The sequence below is a fragment of the Bradysia coprophila genome, chromosome IV (genome assembly GCF_014529535.1).
Source record: "Bradysia coprophila strain Holo2 chromosome IV, BU_Bcop_v1, whole genome shotgun sequence".
Classification (NCBI taxonomy): Eukaryota; Metazoa; Arthropoda; class Insecta; order Diptera; family Sciaridae; genus Bradysia; species Bradysia coprophila.
In genome coordinates this window covers 8,750,723-8,768,454 of record NC_050738.1, presented here as the reverse complement: position 1 = coordinate 8,768,454, position 17,732 = coordinate 8,750,723, and the positions used below count along the sequence as shown (strand labels likewise).

Here is a 17,732-nt window from a genome sequence, read left to right as displayed (position 1 = left end):
GGTATTGTATATACCTTTTATTTGACGTATCACTTACAAGTTTAACGTTTAAATGTCCGGAGATATCTTCGAAAAACCGTAAAGCACTTATTGGGCCACAGCTCGGGAGGGGTCGATCCAAAATCACTCATCTTCGAACTTAGCCTGTCTTTTGACATTACCAAACGGGAAAAAAAAAGAATTTTCAAAATCGGATGCGTTTTACTCAAGTTATCGTGCAGACAGACAGACGGACAGACGGACATTTTTTTTTCGCGGATTTGGCATCTCTAGACAACCACAATAGGTTTCCTCTTACTCAGGGAGTCCAATTCGACGTGTTACAAACGTATGCGTAAACCTATAAGACCCCAGTACTTCGTACGGGTCTAAAAATAGGCAGTGCGCGCGATCTATCTATTTGATTTTATTCATTTCATTGTGTATTATTGTTGAAGTCAATGAAGTAACAGATTTTGTATCAGACATGAAACACCAGAACCAATATATTCAATGACTATTTCGTGATACGAGTAACATTTGAAAATTTTAAAATGAATTAGAATCTAGTTCAGATTAATATGTAACTAAAATGCGCATATTACGTCCCACAAAAATGCTGCGCGCTGAAACGGGCAAATCATTCACTACGTTAAAACAATATTAGTTCTTGCGAATTAACAATCCTATCACATTTATACTCAACTCCTAAGTAAGAAACGTAACTTTTGTCCCATATGAATGTGCAATAAATATTTTTCTAAAGATCTATTCACTTATAATTAAATCCGGACGGCAGTTCATATGTCCACGACAGCGACAACAGTACGTTGCATTGAACTTTGGCTAATTTGGTCTTATTGGAGTAAAAGACTTTTTAGACACCTGAAATATTTAAATCAATAGAAGACTTGGTAAATATCCTAATTAACGTGTGTCGTCCCACTCGGGGCTATAATGTACTAGTTGTGCTAGTTTTATACATCTACGATTTCTGTAATTTCTATTCAAAACCAGTAACAGGAGAGTCTTAAAAAAGGATATGATAAAATGAGAACAAACGTTTTTTAAAACCTGTATCCTCAATAAAATATAGGGCCCATTGAAAACCTGTTTAATGTTCTCGAGTCCTCAGGTCATATTTTGTACGATGGCATTTTGTTTGACTAAAATAGTCGAGAATAAATTATTTTTCTGTTGACATTAGTTTTGTTGCAGCGACATCTTTCAGGAAGATGGTGAATCGCACTCAATCGGTAGAGTTGTCATAGAATAGAGGAAAGAGACCAGGTGCGCCTATTCTGATTGACCGCTTGCTGGCAATTTTTCTCACAATGTTTCGATTTATATTTTGTTTAAATTTATATTTTTCTATTGTTTGTTATTTCTTCGACTTAATAAAAGAATAAAAGATCTGTTTATCCACATTCACAGTTTTACACGTTGTCAATATATATGCGAAAAGTACCTAGACCTATATAAATTTATAGCGCACGCAAACCTCCCCTTTCATGAAAAGTGCACATTAATACTTCGATAAATAAATAAATTTGTGAACTATTTTGACACTTATATTACTATTCAGAAAGAAACGAGAAAAAAAAATTAAAATATAAATGAGAATTTTGTGTCAGTCACGATTTTCAATCCCCTGTCGCATTGCCGACACAAAAGCCATCAAGTAAATAATGAAGGTAGAAGATTATTTTGCTATTATAAATCATGTGGGAAAATTGTTCTTGAATTGTTGAAACGTCATATAGTTTTTACCAAACGTTTTTATTATATCTAATTTTTGCGATGTTCATTTCTAGTTGAAATCTCTATCAAATCCCTCTTCACCTATTAATTTACACCCCTTCGATGCGTGACAAAAAAAATAATTGAAAATTCTCCTTCCACTCATTACTCATCATTAATGATGAGGAGAATTACTCATTAACGTCAATGAATACCAGTGAATGCTTGGAAATTCGTGACTCCGAAACCTTGAGTTCTGCTCATTCGTAAACTTGTCATCGCCTGTGAATTTCCTAAATAACCAGTCGACTCCTTTCGACCGGTATGTGAAAACAAGTGATACGTTTATCAGATTCTGATATCCACTCGTGGTCGTCATTTTTGACACTTTTGAAGTTGGTTTGTCATGCTTGGTGGTGCTGTGGTAATTGCGACACTTGCGTGTTTTCTTTCCAACAATTTTTTGCACCGATGATGGGTGCTTGATACATAATCTATTACTTCAGAATTTTTAAAAATTTGTTGGTTTTATAAGGGACTACACACCAGAGATCATTGTCATTGTTTATCACTGTCGTCGATAACAGATGATCAGCTTTATCAGTGTATCATTTAAATGGCTTCTTTGGCAATCATAAAATGTTCACCAACGATCATTTCACACGCGCGAATGCGATTATTTCAATTACAAGTGTGATAACATAGCACATCTTTACACATATTATATCTATGAACTCAGAAATAAACATAAATAAATCGAATTAATAAGCAAACAACAACGTTGATTCATAAAATTCATTCATGGTGTTTCACGCGTGTACGTATTGTAAGTTCTTTGTCTTCACAAACAGCAGAAATGATGGAAGTGTAATTGGTGAATCGCTGAACAACCTTTACTCTCCTAATTTACGGAGGGATTTTTCATAAATTTATTTATCGTTTTTTCAGTGCTGTCATCAAAATTAACTCTTAAATAACTTGAGAATAGTCGTCGAAACAGATCGTTCTGACCTGATCTGAATCTGGAAAAAGGCGATCTGAAAATTTCAGATTCAGATCCAGATCTCTGGCGGCTTGATCTGATCTGAAAATTGGAAGCAGATCTGATCTGATAAGAAAACTGAAAATCTGAATCTGGAAATTTTCGGATCAATCTGAAATCTGAAAATCAGTATGACTAAACAAACGCTAATTTATTAGAAATTCTTGAACTGCTGGGCTCCGGGAGTGCAGTGGAACTAATAAAATCAAAAATATTTCTTTAATAGTAGCATGTTTTGGAATTTCAAATTTTATTCTTTATCGCTTCAGATCATTCAGATTGGATCAGATCAGATTCTAGTCTTCAGATTTCAGATCAGAATCAGATCAGATTAAAATTTTCAGATCGGGTAAATTTCAGATCAATCTGAAAAAAATTCGGATTGATCTGATCTGTTCCGAGTCCTACTTCAGAAGCACGTGCTCTGTAATGTTCAAAGTATGTTTTATCCCCCATTTAGTATGATCATTTAGGGGTAGAACCAACGCACTGTCTAGCACCGAAGCTGACTTTGCCGTCACTCAAATAGAGGACTGAACCGATCAAAGTTGGCTATTCTTTTTCATACAATGGCTATCAAAAAATTTTACAAAATAGTCAACACGTGTGTTTTTGGCCTTCTAATTGAGTTATGTCAAAGTCAGCTTCGGTGCTTGACAGTGCTTTGGTAGAACATAATCCTAATTTCGCATTAATTTTGGATGACAGCACTGAAAATGCGTTACGTAATTTATGAATGATCCCAGATCCATTATCAAAAATATAGTCATTCTACAATCATTTAAGTCACCTGTTCAATGTTTGAGCTCAAAGCAATTAGTGTCTCATTACTGACTTGCGAGTATCAATTTATGTCAGAAATGGTGTTCTATGCTTACCAGTTTAGTTCTTTTTGCAATATATTGAGAGATGAAATAATAATGCGAAGCACTTAAAAGATACATACAAATATTGTTCGTTATGAGTGTGTAGGGCAGACAGTTAACATTTGAATACGATGTGAAGAGGGTCACAGTCACAGCACTTACCTACTATTCTCGGGGTCTCTAATCAGTGAAGTGATAAAGGAAAAATTTATTACAATCATTTTTGTTGCTTTGTTACTTCGGAAATTTTTGTGTGTTTGCATGAATGTTACATTTTATGGAATGTAATGTTTGGTACTTTGTAATTCTTGTAATCGGTTGTGAATGGAATAGCGACGAACTATGATTTATATTCTAAACAGAGTAATTTTCTTCCTACTTTTGATAAGAATTAATACAATTGACTGCAATCGAGGTAATTTATCGTTCATTTAGTTCATGGACTAAATTTACATTGAGAAAAAATAATAATCGTGGAGTGACATTAATGCCCTTTTAGATTACGACAACATCCTCAAAAACATTAAATCTGAAGCGAATCAACAAACCCAAGCAAAATCAGCGTCCGATGTTATTGCTCGTATTGTACCAGATCGAGCGAAATTCTTCGAGGTCGATATAAATTTCGACCTACCGAGAAACACATTCCGATTACTGAAGAAAGATTCGACGGAAGCAGTGATCATAACAGCCTCATCGGGATATGCAGCCTGCAAAGGATTTTACTATTATCTGAAAAATTATTGCAACTGCCACATATCATGGGAAGGATCTCAGCTAACTCTCCCGGCTCAACTACCGGAGGTCGATGAAAAAGTAACATCACCGAGCTACTTCATTTATTACCAAAATGTTTGCACGTGGTCATACAGTTTTGCTTGGTGGAAATGGGACGATTGGCGGAAGCACATCGATTGGATGGCATTGAACGGAATTTCGCTGACTTTGGCGCCTGTACAGGAAATGATATGGACAGAAGTGTACACAGAGCTTGGATTAACAACGGATGAAATTGACGATCATTTTGCTGGACCTGGATTTTTCGCTTGGCAGAGAATGGGTAATCTTAGAGGATGGGGTGGACCATTAAGTAGTACGTTCAAGAAAGCGTCGTCCGATCTTCAAAAACAAGTTATTCAAGCTCTCAGAGACCTAGGAGTAGCGGTTGCGCTACCTGCATTTGCAGGTATTTTGCAACTCATCGATGTGGTGAAGTAAATATTTGATTTAGGTTTCTTGCAGGGCACGTCCCAGTTGCGTTCGAGCGCATTTTTCCGAATGTGACTATGACTCCTGTTCAGAGGTGGAACAGGTAAATTAGAAACTGAAATCTTAGTGCACAGAATGCGTCACTCTTCACAATTCCATAGGTTTCCAGACAAGTATTGTTGTCCACTGTTCATCGATCCAACAGATCCATTGTTCAAGAAGGTTGGAGAAATGTTTTTGAGAAAAATTGTTAAGGAGTACGGCGGATCGAACCACATTTACTTCAGTGATCCATTTAACGAGCTCGAACCGCGACTCGCTGAAAGCGGCTATCTTGCCAATGCATCCAGAGGTATTTATCAAACGATGAAAGAAGTCGACGACAAGGCTGTGTGGCTGTTACAAGGATGGATGTTTGTCAAAAATCCATTTTGGAATGATGATCTGTTGAAATCATTCCTGACGGCCGTTCCTGCAGGGAAAATGTTGGTTCTCGATCTACAGTCTGAGCAATATCCGCAATATGAAAGAACGAGATCGTTTTATGGTCAACCGTTTATTTGGTGTATGCTGCATAATTTTGGCGGTACGACGGGAATGCACGGTTCCATTGATGTCGTTAATACGGTTAGTAATTGTAATTCTGATTGGATGGAAGATAATTTTTGTTCTTAAAATCTTAGAAAATTATTGAGGCTCATAAAATGGAAAATTCCACAATGTACGGCGTAGGTATAAGATCATGAGTTAGACGTGCGTATTCAGCATATATCTGACGAACGCCTCCGAATCATGTTTCAGGTATAACACCAGAGGGAATCAACCAAAATTATGTAATGTATGAATTTGCGTTAGAGCGTGGATGGGATCATACACCGGCTAATCTGGAGAAGTGGTTTCAGCAGTACGCTTTGGGAAGATACGGACAAGATAATGATTTTATTAAAAAAGCCTGGCATCTGTTAAGAGTAAGAACAATGGAGCAATAGGCAAGGCAGTAAACATAAAATGATTTCTTTTTTCCCAGAGATCGGTTTACTCATTTAACGGAACGGAAGCGATCCGCGGAAAATACATTGTGTGCCGTAGACCAAGTTTCAAACTGGCACCAACTGTACGTCTAGAATTAAAAATTCAAAATATTCGTAAACGTGAAACATTCAATTTTCGTAGGCATGGTACAACAATTCAGTCATAGAAAATGTTTGGGGAAATTTCTTGCACGCGTCGAGCGAACTAGGCCAATCGAACTTATACAATCACGATCTGGTCGACATTACGCGACAATATTTCCAAAACAAAGTGGAAGACTTGTACACCAGATTTATTGCAGCGTTTCTGCGAAACGAACGACATGCTTCGCTAAAACTATCCCATCAATTTGTGGAAGCTCTCCGCGATATGGACCGGATTTTAAGTAGTAGCACAGACTATCAAATCGGAAAGTGGTTGGAAGCGGCCAAAGAAATGGCAACAACGGATGCAGAACGGCAATTATTCGAAATAAATGCACGGAATCAAATTACAATTTGGGGACCAAAGGGACAAATTGTAAGTGGGACAGCAAATCAATTGGAACGAAACCCTCTAAATTTCTAAATTTCATTCTTTTTAGGTTGACTATGCGATGAAACAGTGGTCGGGTATGGTGAACGATTATTGCCTGCCGAGATGGGAGATGTTTTTCACCATGTGTGATCGAGCGCTGGAGGTACGAAAAAAATTCAACATGACCGAGTTCCGCATCAAAGTGCTGAAGGAGATAGAAGAACCATTCACTGTTGATAATAAAATATATCCCACTGCGACGACCAATGGTGCTGTCTTAGTTTCCGAACAACTATATGCTAAATGGACATTAAGTGATGTTGGTTAATGTGTATCAACGTTGGTAGAACAGATCAGGTTAAGAAGAGCAAAATTTGAAGTCAAAATTTTCCGATTGTTTTTGTAAAAACGTTTCCAATGATACAACTAGCTTGTATGATCCACATTTACCATCCTTTCTGAATATTTGATCAATAAACTATGTGACCCTTTGGCAATGACTTTACCAGATCAACCACCATAACCGTTTTTGAAGGAGTTGCGGGAATTCGTTACATTGACCGTTTCATATAACATCCACTTCAGAGCTACGTCGTTTTAGAAAGGAACCAAATATTTCGAAAATTACCATAGCCTTGACATATGCAAAAGCTGATTCAGAAACCACCAATTTCTGAAGAACATCGGACTTGTCACTGATTTGTTTGCCTCATTTCAAATTTGCAGGCTAGCAAACAACAGGTCCAATAACAGCCCAGATGCAGATGTGCACGACTCCCTTGCGGAACCGACCAATTAATCCCACTAAATGTCTCAATGTGTGCGGCACTATTGGATAGGTTTGTTCCCATTAAATGTATGTAAAGAGACACAATTAAGAAAGGCAAATGCTAGGATATAATAGCACAGGAAGCGAGCAAACATCCAAAAACATAAATTAAAGAATGAAAAAAAAAACACAGAAGATCCTCCTAAAGGGTAGTTTGCATGAGTCACTTTGTGCAGTGACTACACTTTGATGAAGCACCATGCACTAGCGTATTTAGATTTCAGATGCTGCAATCAGACAGTGTAAAATACGTTCGACATACACCAACACAAGTATGTTGCTTACACTATAAATAAAGAAAAAAGTTTGAAATTTGTATACAAATCAACGCACTTCAAGCAAAAGTGCTATTAATGACAGCTGTCAAATAGAGTACTTTTTGTATGAAATTTTATTCCCACTCTTTTTACAGTGTAAAATTTTGTATTTTGTATTTTGTCGAGCTCAATATCCTATTTAGAATACCACTTTTGCTTGAAGTGCGTTGATACAAATACGAGATACTTGTAATGTCATTGTCAAGTGGTGTGAAAACGGTGGTGCGTTGACGAAAATGAAGTGTATAATTCCTGAATGACCGTCCCTACACATTTTGTTACTCTGATTGAGAGTAGTTTTACCCACAACCCACTTCAAACAAATCCAATGAATGGTTCCTGCCGGGCAGAAATGGACGAGAATAATTTTGAAATGATGAATGAATACGTATACATTATGCGTACAGAATCCATCAAGTCTCTGTAAAAACGTAATACGTATGATACGGCATTGCGTACTTTGACATTCTAATGACATTTGTGAAAGTGGGACTGAAAAATGAAGATACGTTCTGATAAAGTATAAATAATCACTGAGATCAACAAATGTTTACGTTTGGACAGTTTCAATGCTAAAAGAATATTCTAAAATTTTCACTTGAAATGGACCCATCAGAAGAATGTGACAAACAATCAGATCACGATGAAGAAACACAATCAAATCTACATCACGAATGTTTAGTGTGTTTTCGAGTCTTTGCAAATTCGTACCGATTGAGACGGCACAGGTGACAATCTTTTGTTTACAATATGTTGTATACTCTTTCCACGAAAAAACATTCCCTTCAATGTGCAGCATTGTTCATTCGACGGAGAATAAAATCTTCAATTGTCAGTTCTGTGACCTGACGTTTCGTCTGCACAATGAGCTGATAATGCACGAATCGACACACCAACGGACACTCGCCAATATTAATCTGAAACGATGTAAAATCTGCGGCATAGCCTGTTATGAAGACAACCTACTTGCTCATTTCAAGGAGTTCCACGAGCATTTCGAATGTGATTTATGCAAAAAAGTCTTTCGCACAAAGAGTCACTTAAAACTTCACATGCGAATCCACATCAATGCCAGAGATTTTAAGTGTTCCATTTGCCCAAAAACGTTTAACTTTTTCACCCAACTAAAACGACATGAAGGGACACATTCCCCCTCTAACGTATGGTATTGCGAGATCTGTGGCGTTGGATTTAAAAGCAAACCAAGTCTTTCTCATCATATGCGAGCTCTACATAACGGTATAACATTGCTGAAGTGCCAAGATTAAAATTGTTGATTCATGTTTGCTTTCCGCTTCCAGGTGAAAAGCCTTTTCAGTGCGATCGCTGTGACCGATGCTTTTCGGTAGGAACAGAACTTAATTTGACGTCTTTTCCCAAAATCCTATTTATTATTTCATTCAGGCCAAGCAAAGCCTGGACCTACATATTCGGATCCACGATGGCACCAAACCTTACAAGTGTCCCTGGGTCGAGTGTGGACGCGGTTTCCATGATTTGACTACAATGAAAGTGCATACAAGACAGCACACTAATGAGGTAGGCTTTTCGTCTCTGGTTCTATTGAATTTGATGTGCAAAAAAGTTTCCGATTTTCAGAATCCGTATAAATGTCATCTCTGTGGAAAGACTACGAAACAAGCGAGTAATATGAAGTCACACTATCTGCACGCTCACAAGATCAAAGACATTACCAGTAAAACAATTCGCGCGAATGCTCGTTTATTCGAGAAATACAAAACGGAGGATCTGCCTGAATCTGGTCTGTTGGAAATTTTAAGCCAGCAGGTGATGCAAAACCTTGCCAACCAATATGCTGCCAACAATAATGCAATCAAGGAAGAACTTACAACCGAGAAATTAAATTCAGGACGACAAGAGTACGTCGGGAACTTAATGAAGGAACCAACCACCTCATCAGTTGAAAGAAATGAACAAACGAATGTAGTATCTGACAATGCAATCAAACTGGAAAGCTCTTGTGATATTGAATTCGTCTCCTCTGATGTTCGAAACAACACATTTCATGTTAAGGAAGAAGCTTGTGATGCCATTGCTTCTGCTGCGGACGCAGCAAAAATTCAAAAAGAAAGTCAGGTGACACCGAAAAATCGTCACAATCCGAAAAAACCAGCCGTTGAAACAGTTATCATCGGCGACCTCCAATCAACGGAAATCGAGGATGTGGTGGTGAAAAGTGAAGATCGATTTTATGTGTTCCAAATAAGCGAACTGGAAGATGGTGCCGCTTGTAGTGATCCAATAAAATCAGAATGTACAGACAACACAGCACCGACAAACGGTCAAACTCCAAATGACTCACCGGTGCAAAAGTCTAACAAAACATTCCACTGTGATATTTGCCCGAAGTCCTATTCGCAAAAATCGAAACTAAAATTTCACATAAAATCGATGCACACAGTGGAAGGGATTGGAATTGACAAACGGAAAATGTGTGAGATTTGCGGGAAGACGTACGGTGAAAATTCGGCTCTGCAGAAACACTTGAAATTCACTCATTCAAATATTCGACCGTTTTCGTGCGAAATCTGTGGTCGATCGTTTAAGGATTCAAATGGTCTGAAGGTCGGTACACACCGCATTAGCTTCCAATTATAGTGATGATCGTATACTGACATAAAACATTTTCGTTTTAGGTTCACAAACGGTCGCACAGTGGAGAGGTAAGAATTGTTAAATTTTTTCTGTCACTGTCCCGTAGTGTCCGTGCACTCAATTCAAAAATGAATTGTTTCGTTCCAGAAACCTTACAGTTGTTCCTTCTGTTCAAAATCATTTTCAACATCAATCGGTCGAAATCTTCACCAGCGCAGCCATACGGGAGAAAAGTATTTAGAGACACTAGTCACAACATAACACGGACTTTTTACCAAATTTTCTTTTCAGGCCATACAAGTGTACATTCTGTGACAGTGCTTTTTCTGATAGCTCTACGTGTAAACAACACATTCGGGTGCATACCGGTAATTGAACGAAAAGAGGAAGGCCCCCATTAGAGGCGCACAACGTAATTTGTTTGTTCTTTGCAGGAGAGAAGCCGTACGTTTGTCATCTTTGCGGTAAGGGTACTACACAGGCTGGCAACTTAAAGTCACACCTTCGACATGCTCATAAGATCCATGTGAAACATGTTACGATGAAACAAGGAAATTAGATTTTAATAAAGTTAAAAAATGTTGATCAATCGACTGCCGTTGATATTAATTCAAAACACTGGTCAGTAGAAGCGTCCACAGTTTTTTTTTTGTAAATAAAAAACGACTACGCGGGTCACATCAGTTCAACTTTATGGCTATATTCATCGACTCTATTATACAAACAGAGCAACAAGCAATTCAATTTTCCGTCTTTTTTTGTCGCCTGTCTCGTCCTTTCGGCGGTTTGCCTCTAAGGACCCGCTGTCGAGCCATTTCTTCCTTAAAGTCTTGATGTTCGTCGCGGAACAAACCATACGAGCGTAAATTTCTCATCAAATCATTCGTTTCCACATGTCTCGGATAGTATTGGGTCACTCCTGGTATCAGATACAATGGTTTCTCACTGTACATCTTCACCACTTTCATCGATTTGGAATTGGTTTCACGTGTTACTTCGCCGAAAATACGGTTCGATAAATGGTTCATTCGGCGAGCGTAGACTGTGCCGGCTTTGGCCAAATCAACGTACTTCGACATTTCAAGAATTTGTGGGAATTTCTGGAACCGAAAGCACCTCCGGCACTCTCGCAATTTTCTTTTTACTTCTCTTTGACAGTTCCGCTGTCAACTTGCTTGCAGTGTTGTCATTGACTGAACAGACAGCACTTTCGACGGCACAGATGGCACAGATGGCAAGTAAAGTAACAGTTTTATTATTTAAACTATTACTTCATTTGACCGAAGATTTTCAGAGAAAATCTTTTACTTCATTTGTTTTGCACATGCTTTTTGCTATGTCAGACTTCATTAGTCAGAGGGTGTCGTTTATTATTGCTGTCGTTGTCGATAACAGATGGCAGCCGTTTGTAACAGGTTAAATAAAATCCTGCACATCGACCAACTAAGCGATGGATGGATGGTTGAACTCTTGTAGTCAAAATATAAATCTTATATCAAAAACAAACACACAGCATACTCGATCGACTCGACAGTTTACATACTTTCTATGAAAAGTGACATGGCAGTGAATGATAGACGAAATTACGTTTCAACGATGACAACACTGAAACGTTTTTATATGACCCCAACACTGACAGTTGACTAGCAAACACACACAAAAGGTGATTCACATAAACAAAAAAGGTTGGAGAACCAAAAGCAACTGTTCCATAAACTTGCATTTAAGGTCTGGTAAAAGTCTTTGATCAGAGGTGCAATTTGATGAACAATTGCCAACCACACAAAACGTACTCATGGACACCGTAGATATTCAGGATGACCTCCCGTCGAACACACTCGATCATTTCGTTGAATACGCCGAAGTATTGCAGATGATTGAATCTCTGAAGACCGAACAATCCAAACAATATGAAAAATCGTACCAGACGTACAGTACCGTGCTATCCAGGTATCAGGAACAGCCCCATTTGTTAGATTTACACTTAGGTGAATTGATCAGTCGATTGTTGGCGATAATTCGATCAATTGATTGTCCGGAAGAGCTGTTTCACATCGCTTTTAAGTATCTGTATCAACTGTCTAAAGTGCGTACATACAAGGTGTTAGTTAAGATGTTGCCGCATGAAATCAGCGATTTAGATTTCGTGCTCAATAAGCTGGAAGAACAATTGATCAATCAATCTGACCAGTGGGAGACCCGATACATGCTACTGTTGTGGCTGTCAATATTGGTGTTGAATCCGTTTCACATGTCTCGATTGGATGCATTCACTGTGACTGACGACGTTGTCAGTGGAAATCATGTGGGTGGCGGCGAACAAAGTAAAATGGAAAGAATCTTCAATTTATGCAAGACAAACACTGCAAAGCATGATAGTTGTGCTGAAGTGGCCTCGTATCTGGCATCCAAGTTTCTGATACGTATCGATGTGAAGGATTTGTATTTGCCGAAATTCTTTGATTGGATCATTGAAGGTAGTCGTAATGAAACCACAAACGTTACCTTGGGCCAATTGGCTGCTATAGCGGCTATTTTGAAGCACGGCAAGCGAGAGGATCTGCTTAAACATGTGCAGACAATATTACAGTGGACTGCTGGGTGTAATTTCAAGGAGTGCAACGAATACCTGAAAATCAAACATTTTTTAAAAATTGTCCAGCGATTAGGTAAACTGCTCCATTTCCGTGCAACCTGAGAAAAAAGTGTTCTAAGCAATCACTTCTTTGTAGGTCTGGTATATTTGAAACCCCGGCTCGCCAAGTGGCGATATCAACGTGGATCTCGCAGTTTAGTACACAATTTGCAGGAAACCCCAGATGCAACCTTCGATTTAAAGAATGACCAAATAACTACCGAGGGTGATGAGGATGACATAGTTGTACCCGAAGAAATTGAAGAGATAATTGAGGAGTTGTTGCAAGCATTACGAAGTCCCAGTAGCGATGTTCGATGGTCGGCTGCAAAAGGCATCGGAAGAGTAACGAATCGTCTTCCACAATCACTAGGAGATGAAGTTGTCGGATCGGTTATCGATCTTCTGAACGAAACAGAACCGCATGAAGCTTGGCACGGTGGATGTCTAGGTACAAATGTCGCGATTCTTGAATTTGTAGAAAGTTTTTACGAAATTTCTTGTAGCCATTGCTGAATTGGCCAAGCGCGGTCTACTGTTACCACATCGTCTGGAAGTTATGGTACCGATTCTTCAACAAGCACTCGTTTACGATGAAATGAAAGGCTACATGTCGGTCGGTCAACATATCCGCGATGCTGCTTGCTACATGTGCTGGGCATTCGCTAGAGCCTATGATCCGGGCGACTTGGAACCATTTATTCAGAGAATAGCTTGCGGTTTACTGGTAACAACGGTCTTCGATCGCGAAATAAATTGTCGACGAGCAGCATCGGCAGGTAAATGAATAACTGACTTTCCTTATGCGAAAGCAAGGCATCCGGTTTCAATTTCGAAAATTAATTTCCGGTTTCAGCTTTTCAAGAAAGCGTTGGTCGTTTAGGCAACTTTCCGCATGGTATTGACATATTAACGGCGGCTGATTTCTTCTCCGTTGGTCTGAGAACGAATTCGTTTTTGAATATCAGCGATTACATAGCGCAATACGATGAGTATACGACATCGTTGATCGATCACCTTTTTGAGAAGAAGATCGGCCACTGGGACACTGCCGTACGAGAGATAACGGCAAAAGCGTTGTATAAATTAACGAAAAGGGTACGTAGTCTGACGACAAAATGGATGAATTGTTGAATTAATCGTTCATGGTTCGCAGGCTCCCCAATATATGTCCACTCACATTTTACCATCTATCTTCGGGAAAACCACCTCAATCGACGTCAATCTGCGGCACGGATCGGTTTTATCTATCGGAGAAATTGTCTTGTCATTAAGTGAACTGGAAGCACTGGATCCGAAGACAAAGTTCATTAATGAATCTTTGCTGGTTCTGATCAACGGACTGGTTAGTCAGTTTTATAATCGTGGACAGTACAGAGGTGAGTTTGCGCTTCGTCGTAAACGGCAAGTGCGTTTCTTAATGTTTGAAACTAAAACGTTACACGTAAGAGAACCTTAGTCATGAGCACATCTGTTATTGTTGTCGTCGTTGACGATAACTGATGACTCACTGTTTCTACTAGGTTAATTCTGAGTCTTTCATTCGGTTTCAGGAATGAGCGGTGAAATGATGAGTCAATGTTCTTGTGACTTTATTCGCAACTGCAGCATGGCTAAAGTAGAAGCAACTCCTGAATGTCTTGGTAAGTATTGACGTTACTTGAAATTGGAACTTTTGTGGTCGTTAATTTTCCGCTTACTCATATGGCACAGAATCCTGGCAGGCCATAATCAACATGTGCATCGTGAAGAAATCGTTGCAAATCCGTGAGGCTGGTATTGCCGCACTGGGAGCTCTATGCGACACATACTACTCCAAGGATCAATTCGTAAAATCCAACGACGATTTGGTTGCATACTATCTCAAAGGCTGTGAAAATGATCTGGAAGAGAATATTCGAATGGGCTACGTACTGGCACTGGGCGCCTTTCCCAAGTTCATGATCCGATCCAATTTCGATAAAATTATCGCCACTCTGATGAAGCAAACACTGACGCCGACACTGCAGTCAAGTGTCTTAGCCAAGGATAACCGACAGACGGAGAATGCGTTAACGGCAAATTGGGCCGAATCAAGACGAGATAGCATAAAAGCTCTGGGTAATGTGATTGAAACGGTTGGCTTTGACGAAAACGTAGTTACATCGGATGTCTTGGACAAAGTATTCGAATGTTTGTTCCTCGGATTGCAGGAATATACAATTGACGATAGAGGTGACATCGGTGCATGGGTACGTGAATCTGCAATGAATGGTGAGTCTCAATTCGTCAACCTTTGCATATGTTGAAAAACTAATTTCGTCTTTCCAGTTCTTTACACATTGCTCACTATCTGTCCGAACGATTTGCTAAAACCTCAAATTGTACGCAACATTATGTTGGGCTTGGCACAGCAGGCTGTAGAAAGCATTGACCGAACGAGAGGATTAGCCGGGAATTTATTTTGCAAAATCGTTCATCAGTAAGTCGTCGAGTTCTTGGCCCAATTTGATTGTTTGATTGAATTGCAAATTTTGATATTCTAGCGACCCTACCATACCATTTATACCAGATCATGCATTTTTGAAGGCACTGTTCCCAGAGGACAACAAAAGTGTTCTGTGGTTACACGCTGATCACACATTTCCAATGTTCTGCGCATTGCTTGAACTTCCGACATATTCCGAAAAAATTGTGCTCGGCCTCAGTGCCAGCATTGGTAAATTAAGTGAATCTTTGGTAAGGCGAATAGAAAGTAACAACTCCAGTAGTTCGTTTTACCATTTTTCGACTTCCTCTTTGCAGATCAAGTATTCGTCCACGGCAATGTTCAACTTTTTGCGTTCACACAATGATCATGTGACTAGAATTTGTCAGGAAATTCTAAACATATTCCAACAATATCAGCTCAACGATCGTGTGACCTTTCCACTCATGAACTTCCTGGACACTTTACTCAGTTCCGGTGCGGTGAGCGATGTGTTGGTCGACATGGAATCAAACTTTGCCGAGGAACTGTTTCGTTTGGTTAAATTGGAAATAAAAGGACAGAAAAAGCTGTACAAATTGGTGGCCAGTGTCAACGTACTGTGTCATTTGATTCAAATACCAGCCTTGTGTCCAAGGGTTCTATCAATACTCGCTCTATATTTGGGATATTCGTATGTGCATGTGAGAAAATCGACGGCCGCTAAGTTGTACGAAACGATTTTGATACATGGCGATTGCAGCGAAATTCCCGAAGAAAATATTGACAGGGTAATGTCTCATGAATAAAAACGTGAAAGTTAAAGTGATAATGACGGACCTCTGATCCAAATGACACAATCTTTTAAACTGATGACTGAACTCTACTTGACGATTTTCAGTCAAACAATCATCGTTTCTTTACGTTTTTTCTAGACTTCAAAGCTCGGAAGTCCGTTCCATAGACTACACTACCTCTTTGTCATGTTTCGTCATTCTGAGTTCAATGTTGAATTTTGGTTTTCCATTTTTTTTTAGATTCTGGAACTATTATCAGAAACAGATTGGGGAATTGAGATCACCGAAATTCGTCCGATACGGAACGAGCTTTGTACTCTGATGGGAGTTAAACCGCCAGTATCTATTGCTGCTTCGAAGAAGTAATTTCATCGGAATGCGTTTTCGCTGGGACTGCTATCCAAGACCGTCTAACCGCACACGCACTAAGTTCCATTTTTTATATTTAAACTATCAAAATTATGAATAAACAAACCACTGCTTACTATCACATCATGGCGTCTTAATGATTTTGACAGAGGACGAGTAATGTTGCGACGACGGTGATAATCAATTCTTGAGATCCCTTGAATCTAGCAGAACAAAATATGTTTCAGTCAGTGATTTCAGCTAGAAATCTTTCTTTGATCTATAGTCGAGTATACTGTAAAGAAAAATGGATAAATTTTCGACCAGTTCCGATTGTTTTTACCGTACCAGTAGTTAATAATGTGACGTTTGTAAATGACGGGTTTTTCTGGTAATTATTTGAATTTTTCGTTTAAGAGTAATCTACACATGGCTAAATTGTTGCCTACACTTGGGGGCAGAAGTATTACTATTTTTATGTTAATTTTGGACTCGCATCCTTTTTGGAAAAAGTACGACCATCGTTTCTTGTTAAAATGTGCTAGTTTTCAGTACAAATTTAAATGTCTGTGGCGATCCGAGAAAACTCTAAATATTTGTCAATTTTCGTGAAATATTGAGTTTTCTCGGACTGAGGTTACATCACCACAAACATTTAAATTTTACTAAAAGCTTACACATATTAACATCAAACGATGGTCGTACTTTTTCCAAAAAGAATGCGAGTCCAAAAATTATCATCAAAATAATAATAATTTTGACCCGAAATGTAGGCAACAATTTAGCCATGGGTAGATTCCTCTTAAGTTTGAAGGTTAGCCAAACTGGTCGACAATTTAGGATTAATATTAAAATTGAAGTAGAAACATTGCAAATAACAGATGAATAGCCGTATGTGACAGATTCTAACCGTCGTGTTTTTTTTTTCTCAGCGTTTCTCAGGAAGTCTCGATTCCAAAATTTTGTAAAAGGAGTCATTAAGTCGATCACTACTACTGTAGTATGGGCTCCAAGGGATCTTATTTGGAAAAGTAATCTGTCATCTACAATCAATGGCAATAAGCTCTGAGTAGCATCTTCATGCATACAATCAAAACGTATGTTAAAACTTAAAATGAATGAGGTTACAGATTTCCCGGGTGAAAATTTAAGCTTCAAAAGTTTGAAAAACGTATACTAACATTTAAAAATACCATAGATTTGACACCGTGGGTGTACGTTTTTCGAAATTTTGAGACTTTCATTTTGACCAGGGTTTTTATGAAACAGTAAGTACTACTTTATGCAAAAGATGCATAAATAACAGATTTAATGATTCCATTGCTATTCGTTTGCCGTGTATAAATAAAGCGTTAGACAC

The 17,732-nt window shown here is 38.7% G+C and overlaps 4 protein-coding genes across 4 annotated transcripts; 3 read left to right on the top strand and 1 right to left on the bottom strand.

The window, feature by feature from the left end:
• The first annotated feature begins 3,679 nt into the window (after positions 1–3,679).
• LOC119066930 (alpha-N-acetylglucosaminidase) lies at positions 3,680–6,877 on the top strand. Its single transcript, XM_037169643.1, has 9 exons — positions 3,680–4,042; positions 4,127–4,813; positions 4,870–4,939; positions 4,998–5,463; positions 5,520–5,568; positions 5,638–5,804; positions 5,864–5,950; positions 6,010–6,387; positions 6,452–6,877. The coding sequence occupies exons 1-9, from the start codon at positions 3,970–3,972 to the stop codon at positions 6,710–6,712; spliced, it is 2,238 nt and encodes a 745-aa protein (XP_037025538.1). The 5' UTR covers positions 3,680–3,969; the 3' UTR covers positions 6,713–6,877.
• A 1,115-nt stretch (positions 6,878–7,992) lies between these two features.
• On the top strand, positions 7,993–10,732 carry LOC119066928 (oocyte zinc finger protein XlCOF6-like). Its single transcript, XM_037169641.1, has 9 exons — positions 7,993–8,258; positions 8,327–8,769; positions 8,832–8,875; positions 8,935–9,069; positions 9,130–10,116; positions 10,188–10,214; positions 10,294–10,379; positions 10,438–10,514; positions 10,581–10,732. The coding sequence occupies exons 1-9, from the start codon at positions 8,134–8,136 to the stop codon at positions 10,703–10,705; spliced, it is 2,049 nt and encodes a 682-aa protein (XP_037025536.1). The 5' UTR covers positions 7,993–8,133; the 3' UTR covers positions 10,706–10,732.
• A 94-nt stretch (positions 10,733–10,826) lies between these two features.
• Positions 10,827–11,320, bottom strand: LOC119066929 (28S ribosomal protein S33, mitochondrial). The gene has a single exon (XM_037169642.1). The coding sequence runs from the start codon at positions 11,223–11,225 to the stop codon at positions 10,887–10,889; it is 339 nt and encodes a 112-aa protein (XP_037025537.1). The 5' UTR covers positions 11,226–11,320; the 3' UTR covers positions 10,827–10,886.
• A 454-nt stretch (positions 11,321–11,774) lies between these two features.
• Positions 11,775–16,516, top strand: LOC119066927 (tubulin-specific chaperone D). The gene is made up of 11 exons (XM_037169640.1): positions 11,775–12,815; positions 12,879–13,232; positions 13,288–13,560; positions 13,638–13,879; positions 13,938–14,160; positions 14,335–14,424; positions 14,495–15,034; positions 15,092–15,242; positions 15,307–15,499; positions 15,566–16,018; positions 16,265–16,516. Exons 1-11 carry the CDS (start codon positions 11,942–11,944, stop codon positions 16,388–16,390), a joined length of 3,519 nt encoding a protein of 1,172 aa, XP_037025535.1. The 5' UTR covers positions 11,775–11,941; the 3' UTR covers positions 16,391–16,516.
• Positions 16,517–17,732: the final 1,216 nt, after the last annotated feature.

Bases quoted from the DNA above. Each gene is read 5' to 3' on its own strand.
- LOC119066930 (XM_037169643.1), top strand. From the start codon at position 3,970: ATGATTTATATTCTAAACAGAGTAATTTTCTTCCTACTTTTGATAAGA. The intron at 5,464-5,519 runs GTTAGTAATTGT...TTAAAATCTTAG, and splicing joins CCATTGATGTCGTTAATACG to AAAATTATTGAGGCTCATAA. The intron at 5,805-5,863 runs GTAAGAACAATG...CTTTTTTCCCAG, and splicing joins AAGCCTGGCATCTGTTAAGA to AGATCGGTTTACTCATTTAA.
- LOC119066928 (XM_037169641.1), top strand. From the start codon at position 8,134: ATGGACCCATCAGAAGAATGTGACAAACAATCAGATCACGATGAAGAA. The intron at 8,770-8,831 runs GTATAACATTGC...TTCCGCTTCCAG, and splicing joins TATGCGAGCTCTACATAACG to GTGAAAAGCCTTTTCAGTGC. The intron at 9,070-9,129 runs GTAGGCTTTTCG...TCCGATTTTCAG, and splicing joins CAAGACAGCACACTAATGAG to AATCCGTATAAATGTCATCT.
- LOC119066929 (XM_037169642.1), bottom strand. From the start codon at position 11,225: ATGTCGAAGTACGTTGATTTGGCCAAAGCCGGCACAGTCTACGCTCGC.
- LOC119066927 (XM_037169640.1), top strand. From the start codon at position 11,942: ATGGACACCGTAGATATTCAGGATGACCTCCCGTCGAACACACTCGAT. The intron at 14,425-14,494 runs GTAAGTATTGAC...CATATGGCACAG, and splicing joins AGCAACTCCTGAATGTCTTG to AATCCTGGCAGGCCATAATC. The intron at 15,500-15,565 runs GTAAGGCGAATA...TCCTCTTTGCAG, and splicing joins GTAAATTAAGTGAATCTTTG to ATCAAGTATTCGTCCACGGC.